This window comes from Anguilla anguilla, chromosome 13 (assembly GCF_013347855.1).
Source record: "Anguilla anguilla isolate fAngAng1 chromosome 13, fAngAng1.pri, whole genome shotgun sequence".
NCBI lineage: Eukaryota > Metazoa > Chordata > Actinopteri > Anguilliformes > Anguillidae > Anguilla > Anguilla anguilla.
The window spans coordinates 9515114-9534802 of NC_049213.1; the positions used below are offsets into that span (position 1 = coordinate 9515114).

Below are 19689 nucleotides of genomic sequence, written 5' to 3' on the forward strand. Positions count from 1 at the left end.
CTTGTTGAGCTGCTAATCGGTAGAATCAGGTGTACCAAATTAGGGTTGAAATGAGAAACTACAGGGCAGTAGATCTTCAGGAACAGTGTTGGGCAGCCCTGGTGTATACCTTCCTCGAGTGGTTGGATGCTGGAGCAATGAGACCAGCAGTTGTGATTTGCCATTCAAAGTTCAGGGGATAAAATGGCCTTATGAAGTTGTTAAAAAAGAATGTACAATGCATGTGAAATATAATTGACAAATTGCATTTTAAAACCATAAAATGATTTATCCACCGCCATTTTGTTAAATGGGCATTTTCAAAATCACTATAATAAGATGAAAGATTAAATACATTTTATTTAAAAATTAAAGTAATAGCCAGTTGTAACAAGACAAACCTTCAGCAAGCTGATATATCGCTGGTATGTTTTTCTGACATATAGTTTGTAGCTTTAACAAAAGTCAAACTGATGCTGAAATCACCAAATGACTGGAGGTCCACAAAAAGAAACATTGAACTAGACCAGAGGTGGGCAACAAGGGCCGTATCCGTTTCTGGCTTTCATGCCAACTTCTGGCCCTCATCACTGAATTAGCCCGAACATTTACACCAGTAGACATTTTTGCTACATTTTTTGATAAGCACATGAATGACAGCTGAAGACTGTTCTTGTGTCCATATATGAAACATTTTACTGTGATCTAATCTGCGAGTGAACCACAGCTCATGCAAACAGCTCATTTAGTCAAGGTAATTGGTGGAAACAAAAACCTGCGTACACACCGGCCCTCCAGGACCGGGATTGCCCACCCCTGAACTAGACCGAGGTTGATGTTATCTTTAGAGAAATGTACACCCGAGGGAGGCTGGAACCTATTATTAGATAAAATAAAAGATAAAAAGTATAACGTAGGGTACTCAAGCCGATTAAAGTGTGTGTGTGTGCGCGTACAGCAGACAGTCGCAATATGTAAAGTTCTGACTCTGTGTGTAGCCATTTTGTTGAACTGAATAGCCAGGTGGACTTTTTGTTGAACTGAATTCTTTATCAATGAACAACTTAGTGCCAAAAAGAACTCAGCAAACCGAGTTTGTGGTGCATTAACTCAATAAATGAATTAATGGGAGAGGAAAAAGCCATATGTGGTGGTGGTGGTGGTAAAGTGCCAGGGCATTATTTTAATGCTGAAAGTCATTTGGTGGCCTGTTCATTGTGGAAGTGCCGTGTTGTCACATGGTGAGTTACAGTTGCACTGGCTGTGACCTTTCCGGGTCTCCACGCAGTATTAATGGCCCTGAGATAGTCTGATAGTTAACGTGTCAGGCCGGGACACGGGGCCAATTAGAGGAACTGTATCTTTGCTTTAGGAGAGATTTGTAAAAATTATCAGGCGCCGTTGAGCTTTCCCCTCTGCTGAATGGGAACCTAACCTGCGAGGGTGTCCTCCCAGGAGGAGAGCGATATCTCTTCTTTTCCACATGGACTCTGCCAATGTTTGTTCTTAGCCCAGTTGTGTTTGGAAGAAGGCCGCGTAATCTTCAAAACTTACACTGTTGATACTGTTAACAAAGTAAATGTTGGCGAGTGAAAGGACCCTGTCTGGATTTATATGGATATTTTTATTTTATTTGTTGGGCTTTTCAGCTTTATTGGACAGGACAGTGTAGAGAGACAGGAAGAACGGGCCGCCGACGTCACGGCTCGTAATGAGCATGTGGACAGTGCTCTACAGGCTTCGCCACAAGACACCCCCAGATTTATATGGATATTTTGCGGTAGTATTTGTTCATGCTGTTAAACATGAGTGGAACCAGTCATTGCAGACCCTCCCTGTTTTTTGTCAACTGAATTATTACTCCTGCATTGGTACTTTTATTGAACAAAGGCCTGGATTTAATTAGTGTTTATCTTTGACTCTGACTCAACTGGCCAGACTGTGTCTTTGAAGAACGTAATGGTTGCGTGTGTTTTGCAAGTCAAATTTTTATGATGATTATGTTGATTGAACCCCGGCCTAGCAGACAAACAGAGCTTCCTGTCCTCATCCTGGAGGTGGATGTTAGTTTGTTTTGACAGGTTAGATACCTGTTCGGCGTGAGGGGAGATGAGGCCATGAATACATGAATACAGTCATCTTTGAGTTGAAATTTCAGACTCTCTCAGACATCCGAGAACCTCCATTTCTGAGATTCGCTTCCATGCAGAAAGACAAAACAACACCTGGTCACCTCAATCACCTTGCTGTGTAAACAACTTGCTGGTAATTATTTTTATTTCTGCAGTCCTAAATAAGTTCTGAATCAGACTTTCCTTATTCCTAAACATGGACTGTCATTTAAAAATAGCCTTTTATGTGGTGCATTATTGTTATTTTTTCAAGAGACAGCACGGATGAAATTAGGAATGAAATTGAAAATACAGCAGATTTTGATTTTGTTGAGGAGGGGGGAAAACAATATCTTTCTGAGCAATTCTCAAAGAACAAAGGGAATGGAATTCAGACAAACAGCAACAGGGTGCCATATCAAACAAATGCATTATGGGTAACTCAGTGAGTAAAGAATCAAATTGCAGGAATTGCAGATGATTTTATATACTCAATGTGAAGTAGAGATATTGAAGCCAGTAAAATGCCTTTGAATATTGGTGCGTATTTGGGGGGAAAAAAAGTCGAGAATGTAGAGTAGAGAATGATGAGGCAGAAAATGTTTTTGCAACAGTCAGATTGACTTGAAGTCAGTTCCTATTATTACTCTATTTTTTTTTTTACAATGTTATTAGGCAACATGAATCATATTGGGTAGTGCTAGGGACTCCTGATCCAACTTCTTAAATTTCAGTGACCACATAAATAAATAAAATAAAAACAGGTTGTATTATGGAACAGATACAGTATATAGTTTCTAAAACTGTAAAACTTGAAGAGCTGATTAGCATGCCCTGTAATTGCTGTTGTTCCAGTGATAGTTATAGTATGCCTGGTTTCACATTAAATAGTAGGTAATCCTTACAGTGTTTTCACAGTTGGCACTAGGAGCATAATTCTTTCCTAGTGGTTGCGCTCTCGACAGGATTCACATGATTTCTGAAACCCATTCATGTACTACACTCACGCCCAAACCGTCTTCGAACCTTACACATTAGCCACAGCTAGATCCACTCTGTATCCCTGGAGCATCTGGGTGTCCACTTCCTGCCTGGTTGTCTGTCCAGACCCAATGCCTGTCTACTTACCACGGAGGTCCGGGTAGCATACTGGCTGGCCATCTTCTGGCACAAACCGAAGACCCGCCTCCTCAGACTGCATTTTGGTTCTCTTCCTATTCTCTCCCCCACAATCTTTCCTTATGTAATTATGGTTTTTATAGCATTCTTTATGGTTATATATGGAATGGATGTTTGGTGCATGAATCTATGATATGGTTCTAGGTAGGCATAAGTTTGCTTGCACTAAGTGCTTTCATGATGTTGCAAATATACTTGCTGGTCTGGTAGTTTGCCAGCAGAGACATTGTTTCTCAAATAACTCAGGTAGATGCATTTATGTTCTGTGTAATTATAAGTCACACTGTTTAGGAGCATCTGCTAAATTAATGTATTGTCCTAAATTAAGAATACCCTGTCCTTGCTCTTTAAATTATTTTGAGAATCAGCATCTGCACACGTACAGTAGATGAGTCAAACGGCCCAAAACGAAGAAGAGCATTTAAAGAATACGATGTTCCAGACTGCTTTTGGCCGTAGCGCACTCGTCAAACAAATGCTGTGATGAGACACCGTAGCTTTCAGCTTCTGTTATTTTGGAGAACAGGGTAAAAAAAAAAAAAAAACGTGTGGAGGATGGGGAAGAAACAGCTTGCTGAACAAACCACCGTGATGAATACATGGGGGACTGCCAAGGTGTGTTTAACAGCTGGCCGAGATGCCACTGTCATGTTTCAGATAAACAAAGTGTGTGACGATTGGCTGGGGATAGGAGTACAGCTGGGAAGTGGCTTCGCGGGCAGGGAGAATAGGTGGGCTGATTGGGGAGAAGTGAGGGCCGAGCGTCCTGTTGTGTCTCCGACCTGATGTCGCGCACAGAACCTCTGTGCCAGGCCAGAGCAGCGCATCTGCTCCAACGCACCTCACCCTGGGTGCCCAACACACACGAACCTCAACCTGTGCCCCCAACACACACGCACGCATGCACCTCACCCCCACACACACATGCACACACACACACATGCACCTCACCCCCACACACACATGCACACACACACATGCACCTCACCCCACAACCCAACACACACACGAGCAAACGCACAGACACATGGAAGCATTGATACTCAGAGCAGACAGAACAGACACATGAAGCACTGATACTCAGAGCAGACAGAACAGACACATGGAGGCACTGATACTCAGATCAGGCAGAACAGACACATGGAAGCATTGATACTCAGAACAGACAGAACAGACACATGAAGCACTGATACTCAGAGCAGACAGAACAGACACATGGAGGCACTGATACTCAGATCAGACAGAACAGACCCATGGAGGCACTGATACTCAAAGCAGACAGAACAGACCCATGGAAGCATTGATACTCAGAGCAGACAGAACAGACACATGAAAACACTGATACTCGGCAGACAGAACAGACACATGAAGCATTGATACTCAAAGCAGACAGAACAGACCCATGGAGGCACTGATACTCAAAATAGACAGAACAGACACATGAAGCATTGATACTCAGAGCAGACAGAACAGACCCATGAAAGCACTGATACTCACAGCAGACAGAACAGACACATGAAGCATTGATACTCAGAGCAGACAGAACAGACCCATGAAAGCACTGATACTCACAGCAGACAGAACAGACACATGGAGGCACTGATACTCAGAGTAGACACAACAGACACTTGAAGCATTGATACTCAGAGCAGACAGAACAGACACATGAAAACACTGATACTCACAGCAGACAGAACAGACCCATGAAAGTAGCCATACTCAGAGACTGTGGTAGAGGAGTTGTGTTGAATGAATGAGTTCAAGTTCATATAAGACGAGGAAAGAGAGACTTGACTTTTGAAAAGCCTTTATTCACAATTTGCTAAAGATCATGCTGTGAAAAAAAACAAGGAAAAAAGAGAGATAGATGCAAATACATTACAAAAAATAAACCCACCATAACTTACACAGAAATCCATTATATTCAGGACTTTTTCAGTTTGTATCACTGAAGGTATTGAGAACTATAAGGTCAAAACGACACTTTCCTATTCATCAGTAACACAGCGGTCCTTTCTATTGCTCACTTGTATTGAGCCTGCAGTTTAGTTTGAGTCTCTAAAGCACAGCGAGATAAAGATAGAGGGAGAGGGGAAAGCAGATATAGAACTCTAAAATGACTGGACTGTACTTAATTATGCACTATGTAGGCTACAAGCGTACATTAAACCATTCCCAGCCAGCGAGAACACAGCGCGATGATTGAATTTTGAGCCGGGGAAATGAAACTAGCCCTGCCTCTATCCTCTACCCCAAGGCCTTACAGGCAAATTGCCCTCTCTTCTCGCAGCTGATTAAGGTCATTATTTAAGCTATCACTCATGCAAAGCAGCCAAGCTGCGGTTATTTCAGCGGTGTGCGTCATCCGTACGGAAGCGGCGCAACGTTCGCAGGCTCGCCCTCGGATGCGGGAACATGAATATTCCGAAGGCGTCCGTAGCGCCTCTGGAGCGGAAACGCCGCCCCTAGCCGAGCCACGCTGTCGGTTCGGAGTCCGGTACGGAGTGACGCTTCGCGCCTGGAGCGAGCCTCAGAGGGGGCAGAGCCGAGGCTTGAGGGAGACGGCTGAGCTTGAGAGATCGCGCTGGGGTCTGAGATCTAACGGAGGTCCGGAGGTGAGGAGGGAGCGGCATTCCGGAACCTTCCGGGGCCCAGCGAAGGTAGCACCAGGGAGCTGATGCAAGCGTAGCGCAAGGGTGTGGACCAGGAGCTAGGCAGGTCAGGAAAAGAACTGTTCCTCTAACAACATATGTGCTATTAATTGCTCGCAAATATTGATACGCAGTATTTATTTTTAGCCGACAAACTCTTTTGGCCATTTGACACTCAGATGTAATGCTGACAGTTTGAAATGGTGGCCTGGAGTCCACCAACATATCCTTAACTTTGACTAGCAAATAAATGCTAACTTTTGTAAAGTTCATTTTTGGGCTGGAACACTTGTATTTATTTAAGTCAAAATTGGCAGCTAGGATTGCATCGGAGAGCCATGAAGTCCTTTTTCTAGTGCCTGTTGGCACCACTGTGAAGTAACTTCCTTTTGCAGGTGACCATTTGTAAACTTGAGCAGTATGTAAGCTATAATTATGCCTAAAATCATTATATATAACACCCTTATTCAATTATATTTAGCACCTCGCAGAGCTGATTATGTACAGCATGGTCTCCGTTTTTATGTCAGTCAGCGATTCCATTTTTGTACAATTAATTTTGAGAAGTAAATGTATCATTATAATCTTCCATTGTATGCAAATTATTCCCCGCCAGCTTTGTTTGAGTACATTAAAACTCACGGTGCCTCTGGGCTGAATTGGATTTTTTGTCTGTTCGACATCAATAGATATGATTCGGTTTGAGTGTTTCATTGGAATAAAATGAAGTCACTTTACAATAGATAATAGTTTAGATGTTGAAGAGCTCTTTGAAGAGGACAATCTAGTAATCAGTTGAAGGAAAAATGTAATTGCACTTCTGCTTGTACTCTTTTTTGTTTCTGAACGAAATCCCAAAATTAAAAATAACACTCTTCAAGAAGGAGTTCAAATGGACAGTTTTTTAAAAAAAACCCATTATTTTCATGTCATAATAATGTACACAGACAAAAAAGACGGTAAATGTCAAGTCAAAATAGGAATAAATGTATTCATACGCTTTATTAAAAAAACATACACACCCTGACATCCTGATATATGCCATCGGCATTTTCATAACCTTCATTATGTCCAGCCATGTGACAATATGCAATGTAATAACACTGCAGGTATGAGCTTTTTTTTAGTGTTCAAATAATTAGTTAATTGGGTATTGAACTTTATATAGAAAAATGGTTTTGTTTGCAGTACGATATTTGGCTCTGTCACACAGAAAACAGTGTTGCATTCAGCTCAAAAATGTACTCAATCACCATGCTTACCAGAAATATTACATTACATTTACATTACATTACATAAATATTACACTAATATGAACGAACTCATATAGCGTTTCAGACCAGTATTATATGATACTCAGACAAATGTATTATGGGATGTTTGCAGAAGGGATGAAGTAGGGATGAAAATAGTTTATTTGTCCAGATGCGAGAAAGTAAGAGCGTATAAGAGCAAAGTCAAAAAGTCAATTCGCTGCCCTCCCAACTTGCAGATTGAAGAAGTGATCTTGATCCTCTGTGCTCTGGCACATCCTGTAAATACAGTAATTACAAGCAATTAGTGCTTCAACACAATAATTAGTCCCCAAAAATAACCTGTATTGGATAGCCGGGGCCATGAGGGTAGAGTTCAGAGGATTATAAGTGCATGGAATTCCATGGTAATGCTTCACAGAATGGTAGCCTTAATCAGCTTTAATTAGAATTGATTTTATTTATTTTTTTTGATAAGTCACATAACATAACCTTTCATAATGTGAGTAAAAATAAAACGTGTTCCTCCTTTGACTTGTGAATATTGTAAGTATAAGTGTTGCTTTGTGCAAACTTTGTTCAAAACGTATTATTCATTCTTTTTAGTGACTTGTGAATTCATTAAATTGTTTCTGGAGATAAAGAAAATAACGAACACCTAAATAATTTTGTATGTAAATATCACAGCATATATTCTCAACACCATCAAATGGATATGCTACATGGTGCCGTTTTTGCATACAGATCATATTAAGAGCTAGCTTCATGTCTGCACGAGAGAATAGGGGCTGTTTCCATTTGTAAATGCGTTCTTTCCGTGCTACAGGGGGACCACAGACTAAACCGGCTCCAAACCAGATTGACAGTTAGATGCTGTGCTTTCTTCCACAATCTAAGACAGAGCTGCAAGACTGGAAGAGAGAGTAAAATAGTGGAACGCAAACTGAGCTGACATCACAGGAGAAATCCAGCACGGTGAATGTTACATAACAGCTTGGGAAAATCTGTTCGGTAGGGTCTAACTCTGAGGAACATAGGTTATGCGTGTTGAAGCCAAAAAGCATTCATCCTTTTAGATTTTTTTCTTTCTTCCAGTATTTGGTTGTAATTATTACAGTCGAATTAAGGCATCTCCTTTGAGTCCGGGTATAACAGAATGAATGTGTTTAATGGTTCCGCTTGCCTCCCCCAAACCACTGCAAGATGGTGTCTGCAGTGTACTGGAAGGCACGAGACATCTGAGCTTCTGAACATCTGGAAACTCTGCACCAGATGCATGCGTGTAATCTGCTTAAATCCCTCATCTTAATAGCTGTGAAACGTTGCAATTTTACACAGGTTTTGATTTACTTTCCGCTGGAATAAATAAATCTTTCTGTCCTCCACGGAACAATACTTTGTAAGAAATTGGCATAGAGCAGGATTTATTTATTTATTGAATGTGCAGGTTGACAAATCTTTCTAGTTTTCATTTGAATAATCTGCTCTTAAACATCTGATAAACAGGAGAAACATGTTTGTGTATTTTAATATTATACTTGAATCATGCAGTTGCATGGAAACAAAACACTGATATTTATAGCTACCTACAGGTGTAAGATATATATCAAGACCACTGATGTCACACATCCTGACAGAAAGTAACATAAACAAAAGGGGGGAAAGACGTTGACACTTTATTTTGAAACAATGTTTATTTAATAATAAAGTTTATTAGCGGATATCCCCATGAGATGAACCATCTCGTTTCCGAGGGGGTCCAACACAAACATTACAATTCAATACAACAGACACTATCACATACAACATACACAGAGGCTCTCAATTACCGACCCGACCACACATCATTCCCATAAACCCACAACACCCACACAAAATAAGTAAGAAGTAGATACGACAAAACATATAAGTAGTATACACACTGTATGACCACATCTATCAATATGGACTTGCTAGTACAAATGTTGGTTTCCTGCCAGAAGTATCGGGTATTTGGATCATACTAAAGCAAAATCTGTGCACAGAAATTCAACATCGTTATATATGCACTCTTTGCTATAACAAAAAGCCGCCTAGTAGTTGGACAGCTGCCAAACGGTGCTTTTTCATTTAATGTTGAATGTACATGCTGCTGCTTCATAGTCCTGTCTTGAGCAACTTACACCATCCACAGATGTGGTCTTTTCTTGGCGTAAGAGTGACCACAGGGTCATGTGGTTTTTGGAAGGAGGCTTTAATATTAGTTATGGTGTTCAGCAAATTATCATCATGTTATCATCACATCATTAATGGCTGTGAATGAGAAGTAATTGCTGTACAGGTTCAAACTTTTCCTAGCAATCAGAATATTATTATTATTATTATTATTATTGTTGTTGTTGTTGTTGCTGTTGTTGTTGTTGTAGTGTTAGTAGCAGTAATACACACTCATGCACTCATTCTTTTGATTTGTGATTTATCATTGCACATATTTTAATCCAAGAAAATGTGCTCAGAATATTAAATAATTGAAAATGCTTCTGTGAACAAGAACATTATCCTGCTAATGTGCTGCTCATTATGTACTACAGCTATTTATATTTCTGATATTTCAAGGTTTATACTGAAGATTACATCTGCAGAGCATATGTATCTATTACTGAAAGTGGGAAATAGTTACTTAATTAGAAAATTCTGAATAATTTGTTGAGCTCTTTTTGAAATGAGGAAAAGTGTGTTAATGTAGGCAAATATAGGTGTCATATGTAGTCATTAGAGATTTGTATATAATAGTTATAACCATGTTCACTTACAAGTATGCACAGAATATCTTATTATTGCGTAACTACAGTACAATTAAGGACTCCCCTACGGTCCATCTGTAAAAACAAAAACAAAACAAAAAAATACGTAACTTTTTTGAACCTCTTCACTTCATCCTGGCACCGGAGGTTTTGCTTACTGTGTGCTTGCTTCCTTCTCCCCTGCCAGATAACCCGTCCATGGCCTCCCTGAACGCAGTCAGCATTCGCATCCTGGATGTGAACGACAACCCCCCTGAGCTCGCCACGCCCTACGAGGCTTCCATCTGTGAGGACGCTAAGCCTGGTCAGGTGGGTAGGCTGGCAAACTGTGAGCATAGTCACCACACCACGCCCCAGGAACAATAAAAGGACCACGGGCCTGGGTCAGCACGCAGGACCAAATTCTGCAAATGATACACGGGTGCTATGTGACCATGTGACATTTTATACAGAACTCCTAACCTAGTTTAACCACATGCGTGATCGCAATGAGAGCTCTTATTTCTTAGAAGCCAGTCAAGCTCACGAGAAAAGCTGCCTGAAACTAGCCATCTAACCTCAAATGTTTGCCAGTTCCTGTCCTTCCTGTCTGTTGTCTGCCCCTCTAAAATTAGTGCCAATCTGTGTTGTACTGTATCAGTTCCTGCTGAAAATCTCAGCCAAAACCACAGCGGATCCCACAGATTTTTAAATGTAAAACAGATCACAGCATCCTATTGCTTACACTATCGGCTGCAAGAGCTCAGCTGGAAATAACAGAAGTGGATACAACAGGTTATCTGTCTTACTGAGGTACGTGAATTCAATTTGCGCCAGAAATGTGCGTCTGTCATCACAGATGAGATTAATCCACTTGCCCTGATTGTTCTCCAGATATCTTTATTTCTGTGGTGGCGAGGTGTAGGAGTTGTAATGACTTTAGGAATGGAGACGCTCCTTTCTGTTGAGTGGGGTCAGCAATTTGGAATGCAAGGCAACGGAAATGAGAACAATAGATCATAAATACCTTCAGATGCGCCCAGCCCCGTCTGTTGCATTTTCAGCGCACTTCAATACGTCAAAATGACACTGATAAGGGATTTACAAATTTAACAACAATAGCTACATCTCCATTAGAACGTTGCAGTGATTTTACCTTGGGGTGGTACAATCATTCACGTATAATTATGCTCAGAAAAGCCAAGAAAGCCATTTCCAAACGCAACCTGTGGAGAATCCAGCAAGCCCCACAGGTTCTGTGCACAAAGAAATCCATTTAATATTTAAATGTGAAAAAGGTTGAATGCGTATAATGCCGACAAATCCGGACATAAGATTTTGCACAAATGCATGCTTTTCCAAATACACATTTAGACTAGTTATTTCACATTCCCCACAAAGTTTCACTTAGCAGACGTTTGGCTGCTTAAATAAAGAATATTTAAGGGCACCGCAACCAGATATTAGACTTCTTTGCTTTGATTTACTTTTAAGCTCATTCATTAACTTACTTTTTGCACAGCTGAAATTGAGAGACTCAACAGAAAACCTGCTGTTTCTGTAAAACGGTAAAACACATACGCATGTGAATACCATGAAATAAAAGCTGACCTTTGTGTCATATTCATCATTTGATCTCAAATCGAAGTGCCTTAAGCATACAGCAACAATAACACATTTCACTCTTCTGTTGATAGGCATTATATACTCTATCAAACCTTGCCCAAGAAGCATACTCAATTTCATGGGCATTTGTCCACTTGATCACATGATATTGACACACGCCTGTCCGAGCTAAATGTAGTGTGTATGGAGGACATCTGGGGAATAGGTTAAAGGGTATCCCCTTGTCTTAATCTATCCTAAGGATTTGTCGCTTGTTAAAACCCCCCACCGACATGCTGTGAGGTTTCCTCCACGTGTCGCAGATTGAGAAAGGGAGCCCCCCCGCTGGCGTGCTAATCCCAGATCACGGAAAGATGGAGACGATCAGGCATGATAGCAAGATGACAGATTGCGGCCATCTCCTGCAGCTGTCCTGCTCGAAAGGAGGTCCTCGTCACAGCAATTACCCACCCCAATCCCCCCTCCCCCCCAAAGGCCTCCTTTGGCGGTTCACTAAGAGAATCGAGATATGGGTCTCTTTCCTCTTGTATTGGAAAGTTGCGTTGGAATTAATGTTAAGATTGTCAAATGCCTTTCCTGCCCATAATGTCTTTCTACAAATGCAACTGTGACTCTCCTAAATCCCTGTATTGGCAGCAATCACACAACTCTGTACCCTTCAAGTTAAAACCTATGATCGAGACATTGTGCTACAGAAGCCTTCATCTTTTAGATGAGAACCTCTGTGGCCATTACAGATCCCAGGGCACTTTTCTAAAGGGTAGGGGCTGGATTTTGTGGCTGAAAAATTCTCTCATCTATCCACCTAATCACCCCCCATATACTGCAGCTACACAATCCCTTGCATTCCCTGCACACTTTGATTCCCTCGATTGTCACTGTAAAAGAAAACTGAGTTCTCAGTTGACCTACTCGATTAAATAAAGGTTAAAAAGAAAAAACACACAAAGTTGTAGTTGAAGGGTTTACTGTATCGAGCGAGAGTCAAATGGACTATAGAAGATGTTACAAGATGCTGAAAATGAAGTAAACATGCTAATTTCACACACACAAGCAACATTATGATTCATTTATTTTGCTTATATCTGTTTAAAATAGTTTTTAATTGTTTATGTTTTGATGTTTATTGTTTGCATTGGTGTTATTCAGGTGTCCATGGGTGTAGTTTGGAGGTGCGGGGGGTGCACTGCACCCCCAAATGCAACTACATCCACCTTGAATAATGCTTGTTTGCCGCATAGTGGGTACATAGCATGTAGTAACTGAGTGACTCACTGTGAAAATGTTCAGCATTCACTGTTCTGCTCACAGCGGTTGCTGACCGACGTAAAATGGCCAGACAAAGTATTAGGCAATAATGATGGTATTCTCAGTATGGTGAAGATGCAGCCCAAGACCGTGCCGTATAAGCAAATTCATACACATTAGAAAGGAAGTGAGCCATAAAATTAGTCTAGAAACAATGTAGCAAAACAATAATCTGAAGAAAGAGAGCACTGGTGAGCTCAGTTATTGCAAAGGGCCTGGTTGGGCGAAGAAGACTATAGTTTATGACCAAAGAAATCTCACCGTAGTGAAGAAATACACCTGCCCAGCTGATCAGAAACACTCTTCAGGAGGCAAGCATGGATATGTCAGTGACTAATGTCAGCAGAAAACTTCACGAACAGAACTACAGAGGTTACACTGCAAGTGTAGTTCTGTAGAGCAACACTGCCGTAAGGAATTTCCCCATATACAAACATGTGTTATGGCTTAGGCATGTATGGCTGCCACTGTTTGATAGCAAGAACAGAATGAATTCTGAAGTGCGCAAAATCATCTTATTTGCTCAAGTTCAAGGAAAGACATCATCTATCATATTTACTTGCCCAGTAAGGAACCATGTCAGTGATCCACCATGAAAAGTAGACATTAACCAACTGACGGTTATACAATGGTTTCACTTTGAATATTCAGCTAAAGCAATCTTATCGACATCACTTGGTGACTCAGAGAGCCACAGATGCAATATGTGAAACCCACGCTAGCTATCTCAGCTGAAATGAGTAAACAGCCAGACTTATCCTACTTGCTGCAGTTGAAACTAAAATGATTAAGTACTGCAATTAGAAAAGATTAACGTTACAGTTGGGAACACTGTGCACAATTATAAAACCTAGTCTAACTACGTAAATTTTAACAATGAACGAACTATAAAATACTTTACCATGACGAACAACTACTGACAAACTACTAAAGTGACAAATATACAGCTAGATCGATGTAGAAAATAGAACCAGGAACAATTAAAAAGGATTTCTAGCTACGGCTAATCTAAAGAGAAGAAACTCTGTCCAGTCTGTCACAACTCGACTGCAGGCGGTTTGAAATGAACAGGGTAATTTATGTCGTCTTAAACAGGTTAAATACATAATACTTACCTATCAATCAACAAGAGTGGCAGGGCTTTGACTTTCTTATGTAGGAGCAGGTTTTTACCTACTTCTACGTCACGGATGTGGGCTGGGCTCCAGGTGAAAGAAAATGAAACTTCACCTTTGGGTGGCAGTGCATGGCTCTTTTTTTTTGCACAGAATGTGGTGGCAGGCAGTGCTAATTGGATTTTTTAAAAATCTTTTTTAACCATGAACAGGACTAATGTGATGTATCAAATGGAGATAAGATACTTGGCTTTAGAACTCAAAAAACGTGATTTACTGTTTATTACCCCTTAAAGCACGTGTGAATTGTTTGACTACAGATCTAAAATTGTGTTGAGAACAGAGCCAAATCAAGAATGAATATTAATTTTTTCCAAGCCTAATGAAGCTCACTGTACATATGTATGAAATCGTTAAGAAATTACTTTCATAGAAGATACGTACATTCATAATTTATGTGAATGTCGTACTGATTGTAGCAGGATATGTATTTAATTAGCTCACTACTTCATACCTGTTCAACAGCGTGGACATGAAAAGGGTCTCTACCACACTATGTAACTTTTATAAGCACTGTAATCATGTCATATGTTAGAAAGTATTCACCTACCCAGGGGACTCAAACAGATCTCATCGTTTGTATAATTTGAATTAATGTTCAGAATTAGTCATATTTTGCCCTTTTATGAGATATGAGATGTAGTTGAGTGCCTGCTGAAGCATGAACATAACAGAGAATTGCATACCAGGGTCACAGAAAATGCTGTTTAGTACTGAAGTGGCCATTTTAAGGCTGATAATGTTCCATTTATGTGGAGGTTGGATAGCTTTAAGGGGAAGTGACTCCTTTTAAAGAATACAGAGTTTAAGAACTGTATCATTTTCAGCAATTAATTTGTTAACATTTACTGAGGATGGTCATTTCTATATGCAAATGTATTTTGGTAAAATTGTTTCTGCTTTTTTAGGTAGATACAATTTTTCTACCACTTCTGGCTAATGCCACAAAATACCCCACCTACAGGCAACTTTGGCGTACACAGTCTGTGGGAACTAGAAAGAATTTACATGCTGAAAATTGAGGAGGTTATGGCTCATTCTCACAAAGAATTGCTTTACGACTATATCCGAGAGACTATTCCCCAAATGAAAGGTTTTATTCAGTTTTCAACAGAAAGAACCTGAGGCATATTCACTTTTTGTAACATAAAATGCAAGACAGCCGAAAATACAGACAGCGCCTAGGATGGGTCAAAATCACGGTCAAGAAATCAGCCATTGTGAAGTCATCCCATCTAAGAGGTAGTCTACATCTGATGTTGATACCAAGGTAATTTTATGAATTCAAAAAGCTGTCATTGCACCATTCATTGCAGAGTTTATTAAAAAAAAAGAATGAAAGAGGAAATTTTGCACAGTGGTTCCACTTTTCTGGTTGGATGAAAAGCAGATTATGAAAGCTAACAGACGGATATTTCCGTGTCTGGTGGTTGTGTGTGTTGCTCTGTGACTGAGCCATGGGCTCTTCTCAGGTTTCCCGACAGCCTTGGCGGCAGTGTAGTATAATGGGTAAGGAGCTGGGCTTGTAACCTAAAGGTCACAGGTTCAATTCCCGGGTAGGACACTGCCATTGTACCCTTGAACAAGGCACATAACCTGCTTTGCTCCAGTGTATATCCAGCTGTATGAATGGATGCAATGTAAATGCTATGTAAAAGTTGCGTACGTCGCTCTGGATAAGAGCGTCTGCTAAATGCCTGTAATGTAATGTGTTAGGGTTATGGTTATGCACCCTCGTTTTGACATAATCCCATAATATTTTTCCTCCATCTCTCCTGTTGATAAACATATTACTCGCAAAGGATTTTTGTCATTTGAATTTCGAAGCAATTGAACTTCACAATTTACTCTTTCCCCAGGTAATGCAATATAAACTCAAATGACAGAATCCTATGCATGCTAACATCTCCAAACATTTCCTTAATGAATTTCTGTTACGTGCAGTGCCTTTCTTTTGCCTTTGCTCCGCTGTACATTTTGATTGAAGAGATTAGGAGAGGGAAATGTCATGCATTTTTTACACCTTGCAATCTATAAGGAAGGGTCTTGGTTATTTGTGACGACTGATAATCATTTTGGTTGACTGTAATTAGCTGCTTAACATGAGTAGTGTAGTTAGTGTTAGCACATTACTCTTTTACTGCAGATGTAATTCATTATTAGCAAACGAGCTCTAGTGTTTTAAATGAAATGCTTCTGAAATGAATGTCATCCATATAATCCATCAGCATACCAATTTTTTACCATTTTGTTAAACTTATTTTTCTTGAAGAGTATGTAACGGATTGGAAATATATCACCATGGCAGTGAACTTTCAAAGAGCAGCTTATTTTTGTGGTTGAAAAGGACCGAACGTCTGTGCAGCTCTAGGTGGTGTGGCTGAATTGGAGAGCCAGAGGCTGTGGAGATGCGACTGCTGTTATATCCTAGAGCAAGGTGCTTTGCTCCAATTAAAAATGGACAGAATCATTAAGGTATTTTATTTTCCGATTTCAGTCAACAGCCTCGGGCTTCTCAGCAGCCAATTACCGTGCCGGGGCAGGAGGAATAATTAAAAAACGGGACTCGAAAACTAGGCCTCGACCCTGGAAGCTACGTACAAGATATGTACATATGATTTTAAGAATGGGAACTTAGTGTCAGGTCATTAATTACCTTTTACCATCAAATAATTATTAGCTTGATTTTGAGTCGTGATGCATTCCTTCCTCTCTGTTTTATTATAGTCTAACCGCAGGGTTGGTTCTAGTGAGGGGAGCAGGGGGGAAAGGTTAGAAAATGAATCATGGTTACGTGTTTGACATATAATGGTTACTGACAAAATGCAATTTCTATGCCCCAGAGCCAGGTTATTAAAAAAAAAAAAAGTCCACCCCCCCCCCCCCCCCCCCCCCTTCCTTCTCCAATAATGTCACAGATGCTCTGCTTCGCTTGACCACTGAGAGATTGGAAGAAAATGCATTACCTTTGGGTCAGGACTTTTTATTTTGTGTTTCTCATTGTCTGCTTCTAACCACTTTTCCCCGGCTGTCCCCGCGACTCTCTAAAATTTTAGCAGAGATGTTTTCGCGGTACGTCCGTTTTATCCGTTGACTGAGCGCGGCGAAATGAGAGAAAAACAATAACTGACGCAGAGGAAATGGTTCTATCGGCCTGGGGCGATGTTGATCAGACCGCGGCTCGAACGGGAGCTTTCCCTCGCGTCGCTTCATGAAGTGCGGCAGACCTCTTCACGCTAGCTGGCAGGCGCGTGTGTGTGTTTGCGCTAGCCCCGTAGCCGGATAGCTTCAGATGTGTTTTTCCGCCCCTCCTGTTTGTGGACAGTTATGTCCCTGTGTCGTTAGCAGTGACCTTAGCGGGAGATTGATTGGCGGGAAAGGCTATTTAAACGGCTAAAGCCAAGGGCTCTAATTTTTGTTGCAAATCTGACCCCTTTGACCCCTCTGCCAAAGGAAGGTCTGTGCCATTAGCCTCAATTAGTGACAAATGTTGTCTTTCCATTCATCAGGACAAACAAGACATGCCAAGGAGAGGAGACAATTTTCAAGGAGTAGAGGGTGAAGGTAGAAAATTATTGTTACAAAGACAGATCTGCCTAGATATGGAATTATCATGTGGGCTTGGTTACTGCAATCTTGTCTTTTGGCTGTTCTTGTCTACAATTGAAATATATATACCCAGGACCTTCTTGCTGTGAGGCAAATGTGCTACCCACTGCACCACCACGCCACCCTATAAATTCATAAATAAATTTGAATGATAAAAACAATCCATGAAATATTAGCGCCTGACTCGAGGCAAATATGTATTACTATGGTTCAAAGTCAGAAGTAGGATGGAAGAAACAGATAAATCTGTTTGGCATTATACACACAATCAGTTCTGAAATGCTTGTACCAGCATCTTCATTCCAGGGGAGGGATTCCAGAGGAACTTGGGCGTGTTTTTCACATTTAGAATGCCTAGACTTGTTTGCAGGCCTGTTCCACTGCTGCAGCGCCCCCTATAGGTTTGGGAGCACTACCTGACTCCTGCACCTCCGGATGCTGCTCAATGCGAATTGAGTTGGGGGGGAATCCACCTCACCATCGGGACAATAGAGCCACTGTCTGTCTTTCTCTGCAGACCTGAAGGCACACCTGTTTAGAGTGGATCCTGCCTCACCCAATACTGAATGGTGAACTACCATCATGAGTTTACAAGCCCCACCTAAAGTGATATTCTCAAACCAATTTACCACTCTCAACGCTACCTTCTCAGTATCCCCTCCACCTACTACAGCACGTAACTTTCTGTTGTGAGGGTACTTAGGCTATTAGCAACTGTTAAGTAGGTTTCTTTTTTAGCTTCTTTTATCAGTTGTAACCCCGGAGCTGTGGCATTAGGTTTGTGACCTGAACTGCTATTTGTAAACTTGGCGATGCTGCGAAGTGGCTAAATGTGAAGTGCAAAGTACTGGAAACCGGACAGGAAGCCCTCCCTCATGGGGCGCTGCCATTCCTTTCCCTGTGGGAATCCAGGCCGTGTGTGCTCCGGGTTCCCGAGGATCCTTAAAAAGTCCTCAAAGTCAATTACTTCAATTACAGGCCTTGGAAGGCACTGAAATGACTTAAATGCAGTTTTCATAGGCCTTAAGTTTGCAAACCCCTTTGATGACTAATGGTTCTATTTATAATGTAGTGTTCCCATTGGACGCAAAGAATAGATAGTGAAAATTGTTTATTTAGCAGGGGAGCGCACAGTAATGGCTCGATGGGACTCAACTTTTGTCAAATCTGACGTCTTTCTCTCGTTGTTTACACCACCATTATGGAAAGCCAATGGCGCCAAAATGTCTTTAAAAAGATATCTCATCACGGTTATTTCTGACCAGCTGACTCAGCAAATTTGGGGTGCAAACAGCGGAAAGTTGTACACCTTGATGAATCGAATGAATGTGCCAACATGTCAAATTTTGACACATTACAATTTGGCGGGTTGTGACGTTACTTTTTGACGTGTTAGAGTTTGAATTGTTGAAGTGATGACGATTTACGGAAAATCAAGCATGGCTTACTTTAACGTCTCTTGAATATAACGGAACACATTAACAGGTTCTGGAAGCTTACGTTTAACAGGAACATCACAATCTCATGAATATAACAGAACACATTAACACAATCTGGTAGCTTACGTTAAGGGGCACATCATCATCTCGTGTATATAGCAGAACACATAAACATGCTCAGGAAGAGCCAAATCAAGAAAAAAGTGTTTATGTCCCAAGCTCACTGTACATACTGTAAGTTTTGGGACAGCTGAAAGAAAGGCCTGTGCCATCAGCATCCGTTGCTGGTGCAAAATGAGTAGTGCTAATTGCCATGTCTAATATCTCATCAGTATGAAAAATATTTAACCAGTAAAAACAGGCTTTAGTTTTGAAGCTCACTTCCTGGTCTTGTTGAGAGACATTGCTCACTAGTGCCAGTGCGGCTGGCTCCAGTATATATCTTTCAGGCACCCACTTCAATGTAAGTCAATGGCACCAATACGGTCAAAAATGAAGTCAATAATTTTTTGCTACTAGAACATGTCATGGAAATAGGTGCTTTTTCTTTGTCCAATGTCTCCCCATGTGCTGATTTGTTACGTTATTGTGTCATTT

General features: G+C 40.9%; 1 protein-coding gene across 2 annotated transcripts in view; it reads left to right on the forward strand.

The window, feature by feature from the left end:
* The window catches only part of LOC118210663 (cadherin-22-like), a 247014-nt gene that overhangs the window by 180156 nt on the left and 47169 nt on the right, over positions 1-19689 (forward strand). For both annotated transcript variants that reach the window (XM_035387024.1, XM_035387023.1), the window contains exon 10: positions 10144-10265. In XM_035387024.1, coding sequence (XP_035242915.1) covers positions 10144-10265 — 122 coding nt within the window. The remainder of the gene's footprint in view (positions 1-10143; positions 10266-19689) is intronic.